The sequence below is a fragment of the Parus major genome, chromosome 6 (assembly GCF_001522545.3).
Source record: "Parus major isolate Abel chromosome 6, Parus_major1.1, whole genome shotgun sequence".
Lineage (NCBI taxonomy): Eukaryota > Metazoa > Chordata > Aves > Passeriformes > Paridae > Parus > Parus major.
In genome coordinates this window covers 26,141,504-26,163,929 of record NC_031775.1, presented here as the reverse complement: position 1 = coordinate 26,163,929, position 22,426 = coordinate 26,141,504, and the positions used below count along the sequence as shown (strand labels likewise).

The 22,426-nt window shown below is 38.2% G+C and overlaps 1 protein-coding gene across 2 annotated transcripts; it reads right to left on the bottom strand.

The window, feature by feature from the left end:
- Window positions 1-42: 42 nt before the first annotated feature.
- CASP7 (caspase 7) lies at window positions 43-21,516 on the bottom strand. Of its 2 annotated transcripts, XM_015633736.2 has the most exons (7): window positions 21,428-21,516; window positions 20,108-20,220; window positions 5,200-5,348; window positions 4,212-4,340; window positions 3,586-3,761; window positions 2,139-2,277; window positions 43-1,622 (listed from the first exon to the last, which is right to left on the bottom strand). In XM_015633736.2, the coding sequence occupies exons 2-7, from the start codon at window positions 20,218-20,220 to the stop codon at window positions 1,399-1,401; spliced, it is 930 nt and encodes a 309-aa protein (XP_015489222.1). In that variant the 5' UTR covers window positions 21,428-21,516; the 3' UTR covers window positions 43-1,398. The 2 variants fall into 2 exon arrangements, with proteins under 2 accessions (XP_015489222.1, XP_033371618.1); XM_033515727.1 differs by lacking the exons at window positions 20,108-20,220; window positions 21,428-21,516 and adding an exon at window positions 6,220-7,891 and having other exon boundaries at window positions 45-1,622.
- Window positions 21,517-22,426: the final 910 nt, after the last annotated feature.

Sequence of the window (22,426 nt, the reverse complement as noted above, 5' to 3'; positions counted from 1 at the left end):
GGTTGGTTTTTAATCAAGTCATAAACATGCAGATAAACAAAGGACATTTTTTAAAAAAGGTCTTTATTGATATCATGCTCAATATATCCATAAAGCACCATTTATTTAATTCAAGCAACTGTAAATTTGACTTATGAAAAAAAATATATATCTCATTATGTCACAGTATTTGTAAGAAAATAAACCTAACAATTTGGTAACTTGGCTTTAATACCATGCACTTATTTTCTCAGAAGATTGCAAGGAGAGTACATTAACTGGGAAAAGGGTGAACAACTAATTCTTTATCAGTTTAACCAAATCATTAAACTTACTTTTTTGACCTAGCTACCAACTAAAGTGAATATAAAAAGTAGAAATATAAACATCACCAACATAACTCTAAAACACAAAATCAAGACCATACAGTAACTAAGAAGGCACTTCTGGTTTCTGATTCAAGTAAGCATTTCCAGTTTTGGCAAAACTCCTCACAACTACAAGGTAAATCTAAACATCCATTGTTACTGGAACACATAATTCTATCTTTTCAACATTAAATTTTAATGTTTTATAATAAAGCCTTGTCATTTTCTTATGGTTCAAAAGTTCTGAATCAAGCAGACATTTTTATTTCTGCAAGCAGAAGAACTGCAATACCACCATTTCAGATTGTTCTCTCAGTCAACTGTCATTTGTAAGGCAAAATATCTTTACAATGGCACTTTAATATGGTATCATCCAAGTAATATTTGCCAATTCTTTACAAAGATTTTTATTGTCATTGTTTGATTTATTACATTTCTGTAGTTTTCAGGTAAATAATCTAAAGTACTAATTTTTATACATTCATCTTATGCTAGAATGATGCCTAGGTAAACTGACTTCCAGATTGAGCGCAGAGCAACCATCAGCCTTCATTAATAATGTTCATTAAAAGGAAATTAATATAATAGACTAAGAAACACCCTTTTAAATAGCTACAAACTGTTTTATTACTGGACATACCCATAATATGATGGTCTTTGGAAATTTCCAAGGAAGTTATGGTTCCATGAGATAGCAGTGAATGAGAAGGAGTCTCAAGATTTTTGTTTTATTCTTAATTTCAATCTGCTTTCTGGGAAAAAAACTTTATGGGTCAGGTAGCTGACTCATAAAATCTTCAGCAGCCATAAATCATGACAGTCACACTAATGGAAACCAAGATACAATAATTAGTAATAACTGTCAGGCTGGCCCACAGCTTCTTTAAAGTATTGCATATTGTCCATCCATCAGTTACCCCATCTTATACAACATAACAATCTAGTTTTATTACATTTCTGTTATTAGAAATGTGTTACTCCTGTTTACAGACACATCTCCACCCAAAACCATACCCTGACCTTTCACCATGGGCTGCATTAAAATGCTCTTTCAGAAGTAAAGTTCCTTAGTGAGCATGGAGACCACGCAGGGAATCTGCTTCTTCTCACTGAAGCGGGGATCGTCAGACTGGGACTCGAAATTCGTGGCCACCACGTAATTGACCCGAGTGAGGATCTGCATGATCTCAAGCTGCTTTCCATGCTCATTTAGCACAGAGCACAAGGACTGCACAAACCAGGAGCCTCTTCCAGGGTTTCTCCAGGAGTAATAACCTGACAGGAAAGACAAGGAAGAAAATACATGGAGTTATATTTGCTTTTTTGTGTGGAATATTCTGGGCAAATATTAACAATGCACAGACAGAAAGCTGAACTCTTAACAATTGTGCCACATATCCTATTTCATTAGAGTTGAGGATAATGTATGTTAACTCTCCAAACATCACACTGCTTAAGTATCATTCTACATTTTGGCATTTGGGAATCTGCAAGAAGTAAGATTACACAGGTTTCCTTTCTGAGAGAAAGTTTTGTACTGTAACTATTCCTGCCCTCGTCACACATTCAATGCACCAGGACATGGAAGGGCAGGATTCCCAGAAAATAGCACTGCCTTTGCCATCTGTAATCTCCTTTTTCCTCTACAGCCCGTGATGAAGGGGTGGATACCCAATGTAGACTGGCCTTTGTGTTTTGTCCATCAGTGTATCATCAGTGAGGGTCCATCTCCAGTCCAGTCCCTATGGATTTTTCAGCCTTCTACCCCCATCCTGACCCTCTTTTCCTTACCTGGCACAGTGGAATAAGCAAACAGAAAATCTGCTTCTACTGGGATTTTGTATCTCGGGTTGGCATCTGTCTCCAGGGTGTCATTGGCAGGTCCAGAGTCAGTCTGTATACCTTCATCAAATTCAGAGCCTCTGCAGGCCTGAAAGCAGAGAATGTTTCCAATAAGCAGAAACAAGGCATTATAACAATTAAACAGTTATTGTCCATCAAAAATTTTTAATGGCTTTGGTTCTAAGCAGTACTTTGCAATTCTGGGGGATATTTAATTGTTCAGTGATAAAGTTACTAGCTTACCCTTTTAAAAATATACATCCTGTAAGCAGAGGGAGGCAAAGGTGTTGAGGCTGTGCATCTCAGTTGTTTGTCAGTGTTGGTTTATTCTAACCAAGATTAATTTTACCAGTCTAAAGCATTCTCAACACCTAATTATTACATAATACTGTGTGCAGTGTGACTTCTGGACAATTTCTTGACAGTGGACTCCACAGGTGGAGACTATAGTGTGGACAACCTGTTCTAATGTTTGAACACCCATTACAAGTATATTGCATTTTTGATATTTTCCCATTTATCTCTTTGAGTCTTAATTTTCCCTTAATCATGGGTTTAGCTAAAGAGAACACTGGGACAATGGTCTGGGTGAGTAATTTTCAGCTCTTGATCAGGAGCTTTGACTGAGAGCTCTTGCAAAATAACAAGTCTGACTGGCTTATATAACAGGGATGGCTGTCTTTATTAAGATAATTTCAAAGTCTATAAAGTAACCATTCCAAAAGTGTAATTAGAAGAAACATCACTTTAGTACTATGAAGAGTCTAAAACAATTTTCCCTTTGAGGAGGAGGATTAATTGAAGGAATAGCCTAGGGAAAACCACATCTGCTGCAACTCTTACATGTAAATAATACTATGTATTATGTAAAAAAGAGAATTCAGACCCATGATATTTCAGTTAATGCTGTTTGAAACAGTTGTTTTTAAAAGTTTAACTAATATACAATTAATTACATGCTAATTTAAAAATGCAATATAAAGTAGGCTACTGAGGAAAATTAAAATGTTTCTTTTATCAGTTATTTGTAGAGACAGCCTTAATTCAAAGAGATGTGGACAGTATTATTCCTACTGAAAAACATGTACTGTCCTCAGCTCTGTCTGCACAAAGGTGAGCTTATCTTTCTGCTTTGAAGTTCATATATTACCAAGAGAAACCTTGTTGAAAATTACAATGATATTCTTTACACCTGTGAAACTCATATATAAATTATCTTTTAAAAACAAACAATAATTTTACCCATAGACAACTTCTCTCAACACATTTTTTTTTCATAAAACCTCCAGCAACACTCAATAAATCAAGCTACAGGGTTTTTCTAGGGCAGACAACCAACAGAGCGTGTTTTCCCTGCTGCAGCAGTAGGATACTGTATTTACCTTAGGGTTATTACCTGAATGAAAAACAGTTTGGGTTTGCCTATAAGGCTTTTACACTTGTCTCCTCTGAACAGGGCAGTCAGACTCTTGATAGCCATGGGTCCATCTGTGCCATAGATGAGCCCTTCTTCCCCATGGCTTAGGAGGATACAGGCAAAGCAGGCAGCATCACTGTGGTTCTCCTCGGCAGCTACGTTTTAAATGGAAATTCTATTTAGCAAACACATTTTTCTGAGGCTAAATACACACTGGGCTATACTGTCAGGCATAAGAAGGAGTGGATCATCTTTTACAATGTGATGATGAGTACCTTGAGTTCATGGATGCACCCTTCACTTGGCTCTGAGTTCAGCCCACTGGAATCAATGGGCTAAACTCCTTATCTAGCATGACAAGGCTCTTCACCAAACACACAGCACAAGTGCTTCACAAGAACACCCTGCACTTCTGAACTGATGTTGGGCCATGGGCTGGGGAATTAAGCCCAGTCCATTCAGAAAATAAATCCTTCCATATAGAAAATTGTGTGTGGGGCCTAAGCAATCTGCTCCACTTTAACCTGCTACAGGTGAGCAGGGAGTAGATTCAGTGACTTCCAAAGGTCTGTTCCCCATCCCTCTAAATTACTCTGAATTTTTACCTTGCTTCAGTAATTTTTCCATATCATCACGGCTTCGGTCATTGTATGTAAAAACCTCAAACCCTAAGTTTTTAAAGCTCTTAGCAAGATCTCCAGCATCTTTGTCGGTGCCATTGCGTGTGCCCATTCCTGCCAGAAAACAAGGAACATGGTTGACTGCAAGTTACACACCTCAAAATGATCCACGTGTTCAAAGGCAAATGTTTAAAATTGATAAACTGAAACAATGTCTCGATGACATGTTTTTAAAACAATCCTCTAGCAGCATGGAGAACAAATTGTGAGATTTTAAAAATAATGCTACGTCCAGTGTTAACACATATCTTATCCTGAAAAATGCTGGCGTGCCCCCAGCACCTTGCAACACAGGACCTCTAAGGATGATCCATCTCCTTTTGGCGGTGTAGTACAACACAGGCACAAAGCATCCCATGGAAAACCTGTTGAAAAGTGTCCTTATTATACCCAGTGAAAAGAACTGATACAGAATCTTTGGGGGAAAACAACTTACTGCGTTTGCCAAGTGTACAGGAAAAATCCTACAAACCTGATTATAACACAAGTATTTGTCTACCTTGAAACCACATGTGGTCTGGAAAGTTAAATGCAGGAGTGAGCAGAACACACCTACAGCTATTAGCTTTTGTAGCTCATAGCTGCAGCTCAGGGACAGAGAATTTATAACATGGGTTGCAGATGCCAAAGTTCAAATTTTAACAACATCGTTTTAAACTCTGGAAAAAAGGTTTAGTTTGAAGTTGGTACAGCCAGGAGATATGGTCTTTGAGACATATACTGAAAAGATGTTGAAAAGAGCCACTCTAACACAAGTGTTAGAGAACAGGAAAAGTTTTAGGAACAACTATTTATCAAAAAAGATAGAAACATTCATTAAAAATCCATGTCCTAAAACCAGAATACTTATTGATTAAAGAAAGTATAAAAATTCTATGGTCTGTAATGAGTATCATCAAGGAAAGAACATTACCTGTTTTGTCTTCAAAATTCTTGTTGTTTATAATAATACATTTGCCAACTTTCTTGTAATCCATATTATACTGGAATGTGGGTGTGACAATTCGGTATTGATTACTGAGAGAGGGCTTTGGCTGCTCTTCTTCTCCATTCTTCCTTTTTCTAGGTGATCCAAATGAAATTATTGTTAGTGACCAGTCACATGCATGGCCTATTTACCGTAATTCAAACCATTCATGCAGCCCTGCCCAGTGTTTCTCCTTCTCTAATATTTGGGTTTTTTTTTTATTTACATTTCGGATCAAGGCATTAAGATCTTGTGATTTCCATGAAGTGATTCTTGTGTGCAGATGGATTCTGACAAGGTGAAGTAACTCTGGAGTGAACTGCAGCCAAGAGCAGGACACACAGATCCTGACCCAGAGATAAATGTCCTGCATGAAATAAGGCTGGCAGTAACCTTTAGTAAACTGTTTCTGGACATATTTTACTTCTACTATAAGTAATTAATGTAAGGACAGACAATTTTCCCTTAATAGCTATTCCAGAGCCATGGAGATATGCAGTTTACCTAACTGTGTGATGAGATTTGTTTACTGAATCATCATTATCCCTGAATTCTGTGCAGATTATGACTAAGCAGTAGCTAGTTTCTACTGAAAAAAGTTATAGATGGGAACAAGTCCCGTGTTAATTTGGTCTGCCAAACAGCACTCTGAACCTATGCAAAAACCCAAGCACATTTCAATGTAATCATTGATACCTCAACTTCACATCAAATACAAACTAAGAAAAAACAAATCAAACTACTATAATAATTATGTTAATGGATTACATTAATAAATCTTCTCTGGTTATATGACTGTGTACTGATCTTTTTACTGTGTTCAAGAGTCTTATATTGGATTAGAAAGAGATGCCAAGGGATAGCACAGACATTACTCAAAGATTTAATCTAAATAAAGTGTTAACACCAAATCAATTACAGTCAGCATGCACACCTGATGTAGAAGCATGAGGAGATCAGCAGTACCTGCTTTTAGAGGTGGACTTTTTGGTCCAAGCAGGTGGCTTCAGGTGTGGTTAAGATTTCCTCAAGCAGAACTGAAGCCAGTAAGAGCCTATAAGGAGTCTGATTCAACCTCAGAATCACAAGCAAGCTTTGGAGTCAGCCTACTTAAAAACAATGCTCAGAAAAGGGCAGAAGAAGTTATTGGCACCTCTCTCATTTGTTCCAGCATCCAGCTTCCAATTATTATTTATTGCTGATGTCTGAGAGGAAAACATAAATGACTTTCACAGCACAAATAACTGTATAATACAGTTTGGTTTTAACAAAATTAATTCTTCCTATAATCACAATTAATTTAAGTACTTTCACTATTCTCATTCTGACATCTTTCTAAAGAATTATTAATTTATTTGCTTCAATAATAACCTGTAGACATGAGGTTTTTATGAATTGATTAAATGTTGTTTAGGTAACCTATTTTCTTACCTGCCTGATTTAACAATGGTTTTCTTTTAGCTTTAAGTGTCCTCTTTTTTATAACTAAGGGGCAAGACTAACTGGAATCTATAATAAACCTTCTTTAAATGATTCATCATGTATAAATGCTACTGCAATTCAATTTCAAAACAGATTCTTCTTATCTTTGAGTGCTGTCACGTTCTGCTATCAAGGGCCAAATGAAATAGTTGCACATGATAGGCTTTCATTATACTCTTCTTACATGTGACCATCTTAATATCATGTCCTCTTTTGGACTTCCCTTAGAGACTAAAAAACAAGATATTGAACTGTATCTACTTGAGGATTATGTCTGGAAATATAGGGGTTTTTTCCTTGGCAAATTGCAACTATGGATATTCTCCTTGCATATGCTTCTTGAGGGCTCTGAAAGCAATAATTAAATATGATTTGCCTCAAGAAAAAGTCTTAACCAATTCTTAACTAATTCTTTTAAAGAATTACTTAGAGCTGAATGATGCTGATACTACATTTGACTTTCAAAGAGATCTTGGATTCTTTTTTTAACCTAAAATTCCCCCTGGTCCTTCATCACCAGACAGTTCTTTGTCAAAGAGAGAAGAAGACATTTTAGAACAACAAATAACCACTCAGGCCCATGAAGAGGCATTTCCTCAGCCCAGAGATTCCAGTTTCTACAGATTTATCTGGCTTCAGTGATTTCCTGAAAAACTTGTTCATACAACAGTGGCTGTTACAGACACTAGGATATTTTCAAGGATATTGTGCACACATTTCTGTTTATGTCCAACCCATGAACAGCTGTCAACACTCAGGGATGGGTGCATTTGAGCAGTATCACGTTTGCACTGTCTGCCCTTCTAAAATGCTGGAAGTGACCTAACTCTAGCCCAGGAATCAGGCAGCCACGTTACCCCACAAAAAGCCAGACTGAAAATAGCAGCAAGGGTTAAGTGGCACAGCAATGCAGCCACGAAACTTCTCTGAAACCACTCCCAAGTTCAACAGTTTGCACTCATTCATGCAGAAATACTCGTGAGTTTAAGGGATGTAATTCCTGCTGCTGGAATTCTCAAAAGCAGCCAGAAGCCCTGTGCCAGTCCATGGCAAATGCCACAGACAAGCCTTGGCAGCACATTTCCCCATTCCTTTACAGAGGACACTATGGTTTTATTCTAATGATTCCTCCCAAGCTGAACAGGTTAATGAGATACTAAAAAACCACAACATGGTTACAGCTATCACTTCTTTACTGGCATACAATAAAAAGTTCCAGAAATCTTTTGGCATCAGTCCAAACTGAATGTATAAGGGAGCAAAGGCTTGGATTATACTTAGCCTGGACCTGCAAGTCCAGACAAATTCTTTTTTTTAATTCTTTTTTTAAGATTCTGGTTCCTGTGCCAACACAGCACAATATGGGAACTGCCTGACTGGACTATGCTGACAGTATAATGTCCAGCTTTTCAGATTCAACAAGCTAAATCAGACTTTGTAATTATAACTAATAAAGTTATAAATAAGCAATAATCAGGCCTTAAGGGAAATCTCCTGTCAGTGATAGGCTGGCTTATGAAAGCTTAAATCTTTTTTTCTGAACTTTGAACTGCACACCTGCTAATATAAATGTTGACTGTTGTTCTTACTAAGCTTTCTAATTGCTGTATTTTCCAAAAGGGTTTCCACAGATTAGTTATATGCTTTTATAAAATATTTTAAACTATGTGCCCTCTGCTTAATTTCTTTCTGCTTCTCTGGTATCTGGTGTCTTTAATTTCCTTCTTTTGAGATCCAAACTTGCATGGACTAAACAGAAAGTTGAATTTCATGACTGTTTATTCATTCTTCAAGTCTCAATTACAGCTGTGCCTTTATTCCTCACTCCATTAGTGGTCACTGATCCTTCCCTAACACAGAAATATTCTCCCCATTATTGCTGTCATGTATTTCATGTTCTCTCCCTTTGGTCAAAAGTTCAGCAAAACTGAAACTCCACTCTGACACTCTCATATAGCTTGCACATTTTCACCCTCACTGTGTCTCTAAATCCAGGCCTTAGGCTTGCCAAGAGCATATTTGGGAATGTGACTTCATCTAGTCTAGTCAAAATTTCATCTAGTCATCCAGTCATCCAGTACTGACTGAGTGTAGACTCAGTCAGTATCAATCCTGGGAAAATCATTATTATCAACTTCTCACTTTTCAAATGTAAAACTGAAGTTATCTATTCTGTTTATAATTTTGTTACTGAACTTTTAAATAGTAGTAGTAGTAAAGTATTTTATCAGCATGAGTGGCTAAAATTCTGTCAAAGTCAATGGAGATACCTCACTTGCATGAGGAGTAGATTTGATCTTCTAAAGCACTGCTACCCATCACAAGAAACCTTCTTTTCTCTTATACTTGGAATAAATTATTGTTTCAATATGGTTCAAGATTTCAGGATAAAAATACCAACGACAACATTTAACTATACCTAAAGATTATTTAGAGAAAATAAAGCAGTGTCTCTTAGCAGCTGTGATTTTCTCTCCTTTGACTTCCTTTCTACTGGCACCTTCCTCAATTCCTGCTGCTACCATGTATTAGTGTGACATACCAACAGATTCAGAATCCATGTGCAGGACAAAGGCTTCCTTGAGCGCTGTCTTTATTCACCTAATATTCATCTACTTCTCTGCCTGGCTATTTAAGTGACTTCTCTTTTCCAGGGAGAGTTGTTCAAAATAAACTCTAAAAATGATATTATAGAGAGATATCTGGGTTTTTAAAAAAGCTATAGCTCCCTTCTCTCCCAGGAAAATTAGGGCCTTTTGTTGCTGTACTGGAAAATGTAAGCAGATAAAGAAAATTCTACAATTCTGTACTATTTAATTTAAAGGAGCTGACATTCAGAGTTGGGTAGGAAAGGCCACACTGATTCCATTCATTTTTATTTGAAGTAAAGCCACAAAAGGAGAGAACTATGTCTTAGGCTGCTCTATGCAGTTCAGTAAACTTCACCTTTCCTTGATAAGGAACATTTCAAAACATTAGGACAGTTTTACTCTGGCTTCCTTCTTTTATACAATATGCAATATAATTTTTGAATAACTGATAACATGTTTCTGTTAAAAAGAAAACTTGCCCTTAAAAACGTGGTGTCTTCACAAAACACATCACTTCAGGATTCCTTCTGGAGTCCAAATGCTTTTTTGGCATTGGTGAAGAGTTTTATTCTAGTTTTTGTCACATTCTCAGCCTTTCTGTTGGATCTAGGCAAGACTGCTGCAGGGGACAGTAAAATATTCTCAGGTACTCCATCAACACCCACCAGAACTGTCATACACTTAAGTGTTGTGAGATGCAAGCTGTCTTAAATTGCAATGCTCTTCCATCCATTAGAAACAAATGAGATGTTTCCCTTAAGCCTTTGACATTTGGGGACCTCTTTACAGGCTTCATTTGAATAAGTTTCCCATCATGTTACAATATTGTGGAGTGTGTGGGACAATGCATTAGTTCTAAGGCCTCTAAAGAAACTTTAGTGATTTATTTTTATGCAGTTTGTGTGGCTCTATGCTGCTCTTGCTGTGTAAAAACCCCCGCTCCTTCCACTGTTGCATGCACAGTATAAATTACATTTGTGACTACTGCTCATCACAAATGCTGTTTGCTCTCCTGGGGAAAAATCCTGGACTGGACTTATTTATTTAGAAAGATAGTGAAAGGATAGACAGAAAACAATGAAAATGCAAATAGGATTGTGTTTGAATTCGCAAGGCATCACTAACTATGTGTACTAAAACTGAATGTGCTGGAGATCAGTTTAGAGTTATTAATAAAAAAAAAAAACTGAAAAGGAAACAGAATTTATAAATAAGCTAAACAAGGTTCAATATTTTGTTCTATGTTTCTACCTTTGCCTCAATAATTAGTGGTCTGATGTGGGCTCCATAATTCCTATGTCTGAAGCTTTCTCATGATCATGCATTAAGATCTTGTACTTCTACATAAACCTTCTCCTCAAACTAGCAGCTTTAATAGCTTTATCCAGTCTGAATTCACTGTATTTAATACACCTCTAATTACATTCTCCCCACTTTGATTTTTTTTTTTAATCTTGAACCCTGTTTGCAATATCAAGCAAAAGATACTTGTTAAACCTGACCAGAGCCTTTTAGATCTTAAATTCTCTAAGCCAGACTCTTTGTTCTTTGTCAGATATGTTTTGGTAAAGTCACACAGATTTAAAACTGCATGCAAATAACAGATTATCCTGTTGCCTTTTTTCATTAACATTGCATCAGGTTGGCAGAACAGCAGTATTTCTGGAAAAGAATGTGTCACCACCAAACTGTCTTTTATAAAAATGAATATGCCTTTACTGTTAAAAATCAGAAAGCATAAATTAGATGGGATAAAGACTAAACCACAAGGTCTAGACCAGTTACTAAAACTGTATTACAGTGCATTTGAAAGTGCATACTCAGGCTTGCAAATTGTGTGCCTGTAGAGAAACTGAAAAAAAAAAGCTTAATAGCTGAAACAAAAGTCTCCTGAGGAAAATGGGGCAATACTAACTGTATAGGAGGAAGTTCAAGTAAGCATTGCATACCTTCAATTTCCCTATTAGCAAACATTAGCAAAGGCCTGCTGACTTTGACAGATGAGAACCAACAAAATCACCAGTCCTTAGAAGGTTCATTTAAAATATATTCCAGATAGATGTCAAAAGAAAACTGGAAAAAAAAAAAATCTAATATTGAAGTTAGGACATTTTCCTAAACAAGTGGTCCTAAAAAACTGCACGTAGAAGTTCCCCAAAAAGCATTTAAACATTATTTCACCTACATTGCTTACCATGGCACACAGATGTCTTACACAAAATGCATGAAAACTGACAGTTGCAATTTAGAATAGCAAACATAAACAACACAATACCACTCCCACATTCACACACACAAAAACCAGTGTTCCTAGATTTCTGTTCCCTGACAGGATCTTCTTTCATCTGTTAAAAAAATACAAAATTTCAGTGAAACATGCTAAACTAATAATACTGGAGTCTGAAGTTCATATTTTTTGATGATATATAAAGTCTGTGCTGTCCTTGCCTATTTATATATTGCTTTGCTGAAATGTCTAAACTTTAAAAGTCATTTTTGGGAATGGGTGGAAAAAAGGGAGATGGCCAGTGTGCTTCCTGGAACACCACAGCCCCTCATGAACACACTCCACTTTCCCTCCTGGGAGCAACAGGATTGCTCAGGCAATAGAAAAATGTAAATAATTGTAATTAATAGCTGTAAGTGTTCTTAAGAACAGACCATAGGAATTAATTAGCCCTCAGTTTCTTTTTGAACTGCCAATTAGTTCATGACTTCTTAAGGGCATCTTTGGAATCAGAATGTCAGCTGACTAAACAGAGCCAGTTTGAAAGCCAACAGAGGCAAAGCCTTTTCTTTGAGTGAACCTGAAGTTAGGCACCTGCTTGGTCAGCAGCTCTTGTTCATTTGGGAACTCACGTCACAGGCCCCTCAAATAATTGTAAACATAGTAATTTTGAACAGAAAATAGTGCTGTAGCAGTATCAAAAGAAAGGAGTTAGGTAAACAATGAAATTATTTTCTTGATCTTATCAAGATAATACTAGAGTTGGGAAGGACTTAAGCTATCATTAAAAAAATTCTTTCCAAGACTGGACTGAGTTCATTCATCCAAAAATCCAATATTATATGACAAACGTACTTTTGTTCTTGATATGACATATGTAACAGCACTGTAACAGATTTCACAGAAAATATGCAAAATAAACCACTTCAATTTATTTAAAGAAATCCTGGCATTTCCCTAAATTTCCTAATATCATACCCAAGAGTACAACACAGAATAAAATATATTTATTAAGACCATATGCTAGCTATGCTTTTCCCAATTAACTTGATGAAAGGTATTAAACAAACCAAAATGAGTTGTGCTTCTGCTGTTGAATAACTTCGGGAAAGTAACTCTGTAAATCTTGGTCTTAGTTTTTCCATTACAAAATGAAGCCTAAACAAACTTATTCCATAAAGCAATTGCAGATCATGTGGCTTCTTTCTGGGGGAGGGTAGTGCAAAAACTGATGCCCCACATTCTAACCAACGGAGCCAATCCCAGGGCAATCCTGTGCCCTGTGCTCTGGGATGACCCTGCTGGGGCAGGGAGGTTGGACCAGATGACCCATTGTGGTCCCTTCCAACCTGACCCACTCTGGAATTCTGTCCAGTAAAGCACAGAATAATTTTAGAATTTGTATTTTGTTCATCTGTGCAATGTTTATGTCTAGGGTGTGTGGGTTAGCTTACTAACAGGTGCCTCCTGGAAAGAAAATGCATGAAACAAAGCCATTCTTACTGTAAAGCTATTGTTTACAGTCTTATTGTAAACCTCCACTGTGGAGATTTACAGTGGATCTTAGTCCAGGAACAAATTCCTAACCTTGATTACTGTGCATTAGCTTCCTTGAAGACAGAACTGCTAGTGCCTGTGTAAGACTATTTAACATCAATTGAAATACTGAATACATTTTAAATTTCTCACTATATGACATTTTTCAGATCCTAAGGTACTCTTGTAGCTTTTTTGCTCCATTCTAGTTTCAGAGCCATCCCCAACTGAGAGAGAGAATCTTCTCTAAAAACATGGAAAACAGAGAAACTCAGTCCAAGACAACTCACAGTATAATGGAAGAGTTGAGCTGTTTGAAAGAACAAGCCTCAGACTACAACTTCTGGCATACTTTGTAAATGTCTTTTGATGTTCTGATAGTTAATCTAAATATGCCTTCCTGTCTTTTTAAGTATGTGGTAGTGATGGCTTTAACTAATTCAAATCAAAACCACAACTGCAATTTAACTTACTATATACAAATTAGACCAAGTGCATTGGGACTAAGCCAGCTGCACTCTGGACAAAAGGTTTCAGCAGACTAATATCAAATATTGTTCACATTTCACAAAAGTTAAAAAAAGACAAAATTAAAAAGAAAATATACAGGTAGCAGTGTCCTAGTTTTGTGCACTTAATATTTTAGGGATCACTTAAAACCCACATGACAATTTTGTGGTGTGATGCCTGCAACACAGAGTTCTAAACTCTCAATCATCACTTTGTAATTAAGATTCAGCTTCCCAATTAGCTGCATGATATCTGCCTTGCAGGCCTCACAATACTGTATGCAACATAATAGCCAAAAAAATCTGAAAGGTAAATTTTTACAAATGAAGAATTTTTCTTGCTGAAAAGCTTTCTGCTCATTTCTAGAAAACCTGCACATCCATACCTTCCATGGGTGTTCTGGAAACTGAAATCTTACATGATCATACCCTAGGCAGTAAACAGGTAACTGACAATTATATGCAAAAAAAAAGATGAAGCTTATTTTACCTTTCAGAGGTACTAAGAGAAATTAACAGGTACACATGGATTCTTTAGAAAATTACTCAAAATAAAGCAAGCCCTCCAAACAGTAATGCTCAGAGAACACTCTGGTAAGGATTAGCAATGGCAAAAAGCCAGTGGAGCTATGATTAGCTAAACTAAACTGTTTTAGGGTATAAACTCATGATTTTTCCAAACAGGGAGCAGAGAAGGGAGGAGGTGAATAACATTCTACAGTACCTTGGCTCATCATCAAATGGTACTCCACACTGCATCTGAAAACAGCTTCAGCTTGAACTCAGGAGCAGGTCTGATGTCTGCTAAAGCTAGGAGCCCACCATGCTCGGGGTTACATTGCAGAGGGAAGCAGGATGCTGTGTGTGCTCAGGCCCCAACACCGCCTGTGTCAGCAGTGGGTCGCGCTGGACTGTTCTGTGGGGCTATTCAAACCCGGAGCATCACCCCGCCAGCTGAGGTCATGCAGCCCTGAGCCACCTTTGCTGACAAGCAGAAAACACGCTCCCATCACTCATTCTATCTCTGTTCCCATGTAAGAGTGCAGGAAAATAGATTTTGAGATGCAGGTGGGACAGCAGACCACTTTGTGATACATCCCTCTTTCTTCTGGCAAAACCTGATCCACCATGAATACAATATTTACACAATGAATGTTTCTAGCAAAATAATGCAAATTAACATGCATAGTTTACAAAACCTCTCTGTAATTTACTTAACAGAATTATTTCCCTGCCATATTTACCTTTAAGCAGTTTTAGTTTATTATAAATTTGGCTGAAATTTTTTTTGATAGCTCTGAAAGCTTAAATGTCACATTACAAAATAAGTGTCCTCCAAATTCTGTATGCTACAGCCAAGAGTTTGTTGTAATGAAGGAAGTAAATTACTACACAAAAGAAATTAAGATACTTGACTGTTATTACTTCAGATACAGTTCCTGGATAACCCAGGGCTTGCTGTACTTCATGTTAAGAAGTATCTAAGGAGACTGGAAACAAAGATTGACTGTGAATCAATGAGTTCTTGTAATAAAGACTAGATACTATTTCAAGATACTTGGGCTTTTCCTATGAGGTACACCCAGTAAGTATCCAAGGGAAAGTTCCCACTCTTTGTTAAATACTCCTGCAGTGCTCTCCAGAAGTTGAGTACCAGATCTAACAAAAATGGCTTTAACAAAACAACAACAGCAAAAAAGCCCCCAAAACACATACTTCCACAGTCACACAAACAAAACCCCATCAAACCCCTCCAACCAAATAAAAAAACCCAAAGAAAACAGACCAAAACCACCTCTGATTTAAAAAAGAGTAATACAAATGAAATATCCCTGTTGTTCCTTGTTACAATCTCTTAATTGTCTTTGCAGGAACTATTCCAGACTATAAATTACTTCTGAAATTTTATGTTTGGTGCTTTCAGGTGAACACAAACAACTAATATTTACCTTGTGCTAAGCAGAACAAACAAACTCCAAACAAAATTGAAATTATAGTGTGATAGATTATGGAGCTGTGAAAGGAAAGATCACCACCCATTTACAGGACAAACTAAGGCACACAGTGACTTCCTTAGAGACATTAAGGAAACATGAGGCTGAAACAGGAGGTCAGCTCAGATATCTGAGTTGCAGCCCAGAACATAACTTCAGATAATGATTCATCAGCTGTTATTTGTTTTAAAGCAGCCTGCTATTTTTAATCTGTCTAAGGATAAAGGAGATACTTTTCTTAGCAATACCTACTTCAAAAGATCTATAATATTCTGACACTGAAAAATGTGTAACAAAATGGAAGGCTCTGGAAAACATATTTATCTGTATCACTATGAAGCTGTTCTTCATAGAAGTTCTGCTTGAAAAGCAGCTTCTTTTACAAACCAATATAAAAATAAGCTGTTGGTAATCCCCAATAAGGCACTTATGAGTTGGACTCGATCCTTGTGGGTCCCTTCCAATTCAGAATGAATGGTACTGTGAAAAGTGGATGGAAAATAGATCCCCAAAATCAGAAGAACAACAGAAAACCTTAGCTGAAACAAAGACAACTTTCTACACCTGTCACAATTCCAGACCTGAGGTTCAGCTGAGGATGAATCTCAAAAATTAATATTTATTCTTTGAAGGACAAGGTTGTTTATGTTGAGAAACATGGCTGTACTGAGACAAGGGTCATGAAGTTAAAATAGACAGCTTTTGGTAACATCTTTGCTTCCCCACTTTGATGTCCTGCAACCCAAATAAAAACTGTACACTTGGAAAGAAAAGGTGTATAGATCCATCAATCTTTTTCACCTAAGGACTAATTTACAAACATGGTAGATATCCTAACAATATAACTATCACAACCCTTGAACTACACAAGGCAAGATGTACACTGGCATTTCCAGGAAACTTTCAAATTACTCAAAAGTCTCAAACTCTGAAGTGGTGGGACTTGACAGAAATAAATATCTTACAGATATTTTGGATTTGCTATGTTAAACAGCTAAAATATTCTTGGTGACTACATGCCCCACAAAACCTCTCAAATTCCTCAGTGGGATTTTCTTACAATCCCTTTCATGTGTCTGCTTTGCAAATCACACACTTTCACACTTTCATTTGTAACTAAGTATTTGTAAAGATTTTTAAATATTTAAATTGTGTTTTCTGTTTCCAGATGAGAAGGGGAATATTGACTGTAAAACAAGAAAGTAGAGCTAGAGCAGATAAAAGTAACCAGAAGACAAATGGTTCTTTAAAATTAAATTAGGATAAAACTGCTACTAATAACAAAATTCTTCTGCATTGTTTCTTCACAGAAGCCCACGAGCAGTCAGGATTTTTGACAGTGCAAATACAAGTCTACCAAGCCTTGGGAATTTCTGGATGCAGCTTTTTAAAAGAAAACCCAACTTTAATTAGGATTAAGAGAAATCTTAGCTCTACTTAACACAGTGCAACTGCAATTTTATTCCATTTCAAGTTACATTAGCTTTCCTGGATGCTAACAAGCATTTGCTGCTATCCATCTCCCTAATGGAGATCCCCAATAAAATACAAAAGATACCAAATGAAGATATTGTATCATCCTGTGGAGAATTTAAAGCCTTGAAAGTGTAAAAGCAGCACACATAGCATAGTTAAAAAACCCCAAGCTTGTATGGGAAAAATTCTACTAGTTAGATAAAACAATAAAACACACATTTGGAATCCTCAGCTGAATCTTTCTTTAAACATGTTTTAAACTTTTTTTGGTGCGCCAGAATGCGCCTTGATTCTTGCCAGAATTTGTCCTGATATTTTTGCTTTCTGAAACACAACATTTTGCTCGACAGCCCGTGTTTTGTTCTTTTCGCAGTACACAAAATTAATACCCTCCTGCCATCTAGTGGCTAAAAAAACAAAAACCCGGCGTCAAACACGGCTGCCAGATTTAATCCAAAACTTCTTCCAGCTCTCTTCCCCACGGGACAGTTTTTCTCACCAACATTAGGTAAGTATTAGCACTTTGCCAGAGAGAAGGAAATGTGTAGAAGGTAATTCCCCTAAATTGTTGAGGTGTCAGAAGAATCTGCCCATCCTGGCTTGTTCTGAGCCTCGTGCACCCCTTGGTAAAGCAGCCTCAGACTTCTCAGAGAGAAATAAGCTGTAGTGAGTAAGATTTTAATTTACTTCTAGTTACTGCTCTGACATAGTAGATCTCCAGTCACAGCCAGAGAGTGGCAAGCTGAAGCTGTGAAGCTACTGAAAACAGCTGGTCTTTCTGCACAGCTTTGAATTTAGATTCTCACTGCACTGTTCTCTCAAATTAAAATTAATGTGCTCATTTAACATCACAAGTTACTTGTTTTCCTATTGAGCTTGCATATGTTAAGCAATAACACATGAAATTCAGTGAAGAATTTAATTGAGAATACTGCACAACTGGTAAAGACTGGGTTGATGAAAAAAAAAAGGGACAATAAAATCTAGAGTAGTCACTCTAAAGTTTTCTAGATACCTTATTTAAGATGTATTACTTCCTACTGCCACAATGAAACTTTAGCAATCAAGACAGAGAGCCACACTGGTTCAAGTAAAAGTAAATCTACCCTGGTACCTGGCACTGACTAGAAATCAGTCTGAAGAAAGCAAGCAAGAGAAAATGGATACAGAATACATTCTCACAGAGACCTGACTTAGGAACATCTCCACCAAAGATGTTAACATCTGGAATTTCCTTCCACACATACATCTAATCTCTTCTGAACTTACCTAAAATCCTCACATCTGCAAATCCTCTGGCTTTAGGTTCTATAGTGACATTCTGCTCTGTGTTACAGTTACACCTTAACAATTGTTCTAAACCTACTGCGTGAACTTTTCATTGGATATCTCCTAGATCTCCTTGTGAGGCACAAAGAATGATCATTCTCTCTCCACTTTTTCCTTTATTACAATCATAGTTTTAGATCAGATCCCATCTCCCTTTATCCTCTCACATTACTCTCCTATCTTACTTCTGGCCAAAGAGTTTTGGTTTCTGTAGGACAAAGACTTAGTCACTGTGCTTGGATTTTTAAGAACTTAATTGTCAAGCACCTCATTCCTCTTTGAGCAGCCCCTACTTTCTCCAAGAAACTGGTAGATTTCTCAACTGCAATTTTTTCTATAAAATCTAAGCTGGATTTTCTCAATTACCTCGTGTTTAATCTGAGCAATTTTTCACTTCTGAAGAAAAATGTTGCAAATTGCATCTTCAAGGAGTTCCTAAAAGATGAATGCCTCAAACTGATGACTAGCCAAATTATTTTAAAAATTTATCACAGAAAAAAGTCATAAAAATGCTGATTATTGCCTTTTCTTTGGAAATTATTAACTTTGAGTTGCATAATTTAATAATAGTATTAGCATATCACCTCTTATAAAGAAGACCAAATCAAATATCAAAACACACATTTTATAAAGTTGAAAAATAACCTTTGAAAAATACTTGACAAGATTTAGAAACAAATGTTACATTTGTCTATTTGTTAAAATTAATAATACACATGCACATCATGAAACATATTTGAGGAATGATAAAATGAGACAGAGAAAGTATAGTGATTTGCTTCACAGCACATCAAAAGTCTTCTAAGACTAAAGCATCTTCACTTGTCTCACAAATTTGTTACCCCTATTAAACTCATAAAATAAGCAGCAGAAAATAGAAGTATATTAGCCATGTACTCTCTGAATTATACTGCTCGCTTTAATGTAGATTTCCAATAGTAAAAAAAATCAAAACCACTCTGCAAATGCATTAGACTTTGTATTAAATATCTCTTGGAAAATCTCACTAAATCCAATGTGAAATAGCCATTTACTGACATTCAGTAATATTTCTGAACTTTACATGTTCATTTTTAATCTTTTGCATTTCCAATCACATTTATCTGGTGTTTTCAGGAGTACAGATGAGCAGTAAATAGTTCTTGCTTCCCACTGATTTAACAAAAGTAAGCTTATGCTTCAGTGAGACTACTGTGCTTTAAAATGAAAGGCTTTTAATGTGTTCTGTGAGGGGTTACATCTCTAGACTTGGTGAGGATTCTTTGTGCTACAACCTAGATGGCACATCCAGGCTTTAAAGTAACTTAGACAGTCAGCAGGGGATTCCAGTGATGCTGGAGATTAGCTGAGCTGAGCGCAGTAAAATAGATAATTAATGGCATATTCAATTCCCAGCTCCACCAAAGGCCAATGTTTAAGATGTGGGACTATAATTGATGCTAAATGAACTTGGTGGTCTCTTAGCTGCCAAATAAAATTTAGGGGTGATATTATAGGTTTCCTTATAGGGAGATACTATAAAGAAATGCTTTAGGGTACAGACCAGATACATTAAATTCATACAGCATAAACCACCTTTCTAATCAGACCATCAGTAGCATTGTGGACATGGCAAACTGAACACCAAATCAAGCCTTTTTATGTTTCTTTGATTAAAAGGGTACCATGGCAGCTCATACAACAAGAACAGGAGTACGAGTAGGAACTTACTTTCCAAAAAGTGAGAACCTGCTGCTTCTGTCTGGCCTTGCATCAACTACATCAGAGCCATTCTCATCACCTTCCTCTCCAGCAGGGAGATTACCATGCTGATCCTCTGACATCTACCAATAAAAGTACAAGAATGTAAGTGTCCCTCGGCGAGCACTGATGTTTTAGAAATACTTCTGTGAACCAGGTTGTTTATGGTCTGGTTTATAGAAGACACATGTGAGGGTTTTAGTCAGTTTTATTGTATAATACTTCCTCAAGAAGGAGTGGCTACAGATTTCTGGTCCTGAGTTGCTGGGGTGTTGCACATCTTCAGCCATCTCTATTTTCTTGTGGCAGTTACTTAAGGAACTCATCTAATACCACTCTCAAAAATGCAGATTACAGAAAAATTTAAAATAATTTTATGGTGAAAAATCACAAAATCATAGAATACAATTGTAAAATAGAATCAGAATATTCTGAGTTGTAAGGGACCCCCTGGGATCATCAAAGTCTAACACCTGGCCTACACAGGGTAGTCCCAAGGATCCTGCCATGTGCCCGAGTCCACTGTCCACATCACAGACGTAATTCCCACAAAGTTTTCTACGGTCTGGAAAGAAGTATATTGGGATGAAAGCAAGGTGTTTTTATTTGCATGTACCCAGACAAATGTGTGTAAGTGAAAGAGTCCTGTGTATTTTCCATGGGTGGCTATAATTTAATCACTAAGCAGTTGGGAAACGACCAGAAGAAAGGACAGCACAACGATCTGCACCAGCTCAGCAGAGAGAGGCTCGGGGCAGGACCTTCACTCAGGGTGGGATGCACTGAAACATCTGCTCTCTGGTTCCAGATTTTCATCAGGAAACTACCCGTCATTCCTGCCCCTTCCCCATAGTTAGGCAGATTAAATTTGCTTTTACCATCCATTTTTTGAGAAGGCCACGCGTTTTCATCGAAAACCACCCCGGACACCAGGCAGCAGCAGCAGCTCAGAGGCCACCAGGGCTCCACGGCTGCACCACCTGCCCGGGTAGAGGGGCGCTGCCAGAGCTTTGGGAGCTGCCCAGAGTTGAGAGCTCCCCAGAGTTGAGAGCTGCCCAGAGTTAAGAGCTGCCCAGAGTTAAGAGCAGGTCGCAAAGCCGGGTCTAGGCTCGGCTTTGACAAGCCCAGAGCAGAGCGCAGGCAGAGCGCGCAGGCCGCGGGCGGGAGCTGCGAGGGAAGCGGGCCTAGGCTCAGCAGGAGTGCACAGGGAGGAGAGCGGGGCAGGGGCCGGGCAGCGGGCCCGGGGGAGCCGGGGGGCAGGGGAAGGCCTGCGAAGGGCCTGGGACTTGCCTTGGTCCTGGGTCCGGCTGGGCGGGAGCGAAAACGAAACTTAAAGCGAAACTTAAAGCGAAAGCAGCGGGGCGGCACCGGGGCGGGGCGGGCTCCGCTGGCGTGTCCCCATCCCTGTCCCCATCCCCGATCCCTTCCTTGACCCCTGTCCCCGTCCCCATCCCCGTTCCCTTCCCTGATCCTTGTCCCCGTCCCCATCCCTGACCCCATCCCTGTCCCCGTCCCCCCGGCAGAGGGTCTCGGGCACAGCCCCCGGGCCCTCCTCGCTCCCCAGGCAATGACGGCCACATCACAGCGGAACCGAAATTACCACTTTTTAATAGCTGTGCTCCGGCACACCCCCGCAAAAGAAGAGCCGAAAGTTTCATGGTGACACGAGATTGTCTAGATCTAAGGAAATTTTTCCCCTTATATAAACTTCAGTGGCATTTCCTTATCCTCCCAATTATTCTGCATGTTGCATCTCTGCTAATTACGACGTCCCACTGGGTAGCCGTAGCATCAGGCCCAGCAGTCCAGTTTGTGGACTGAAGATTGGCACAGTCTTGCTAATTACTCCTGGATGCAGGCTCCGATCCTGCAAAATCATACACCTACCCAGCGGTGCATGGTGTTTAACATTCACTACCTGAAGAGATTTACATCAAAGAGACATTTTTCAGTGTAACTGCCTCCTAATTGGCACAAAACACAGGCACGGTAACAAACAGGCTTTTGCTTCCCGACAGGTCAGTGCCTCGATGTGATGGAGGAGCTCTTGCCGTGTCTGCACGCTGCTGCTGGGACTGCTCCCTGCTTCCTGGGATTGCGCCTGTGGCTCCTGGCTGGATGCTTAGCCAAAGTTTTCTCCTAAAAATCAAACTGACAGAATCCCATCGTTCCTCTCATGCCATCTGTTAGCTGCTTCTTTTCAAGAAGACAGCATCGCTTCCAAATTTATAATGTGATCCACCATGGATAGCAGAGACATTGGAAATGGATGGAGAGGAGAGGGAGAGG

Excerpts from the sequence above, each read along its gene's own strand:
- CASP7 (XM_015633736.2), bottom strand. The coding sequence starts at position 20,220 with ATGTCAGAGGATCAGCATGGTAATCTCCCTGCTGGAGAGGAAGGTGAT. Across the intron at positions 2,278-3,585 it reads CCAAACTGTTTTTCATTCAG|GCCTGCAGAGGCTCTGAATT; the intron begins GTAATAACCCTA and ends CTCTGCTTTCAG. Across the intron at positions 1,623-2,138 it reads TGCTTATTCCACTGTGCCAG|GTTATTACTCCTGGAGAAAC; the intron begins GTAAGGAAAAGA and ends CTTTCCTGTCAG.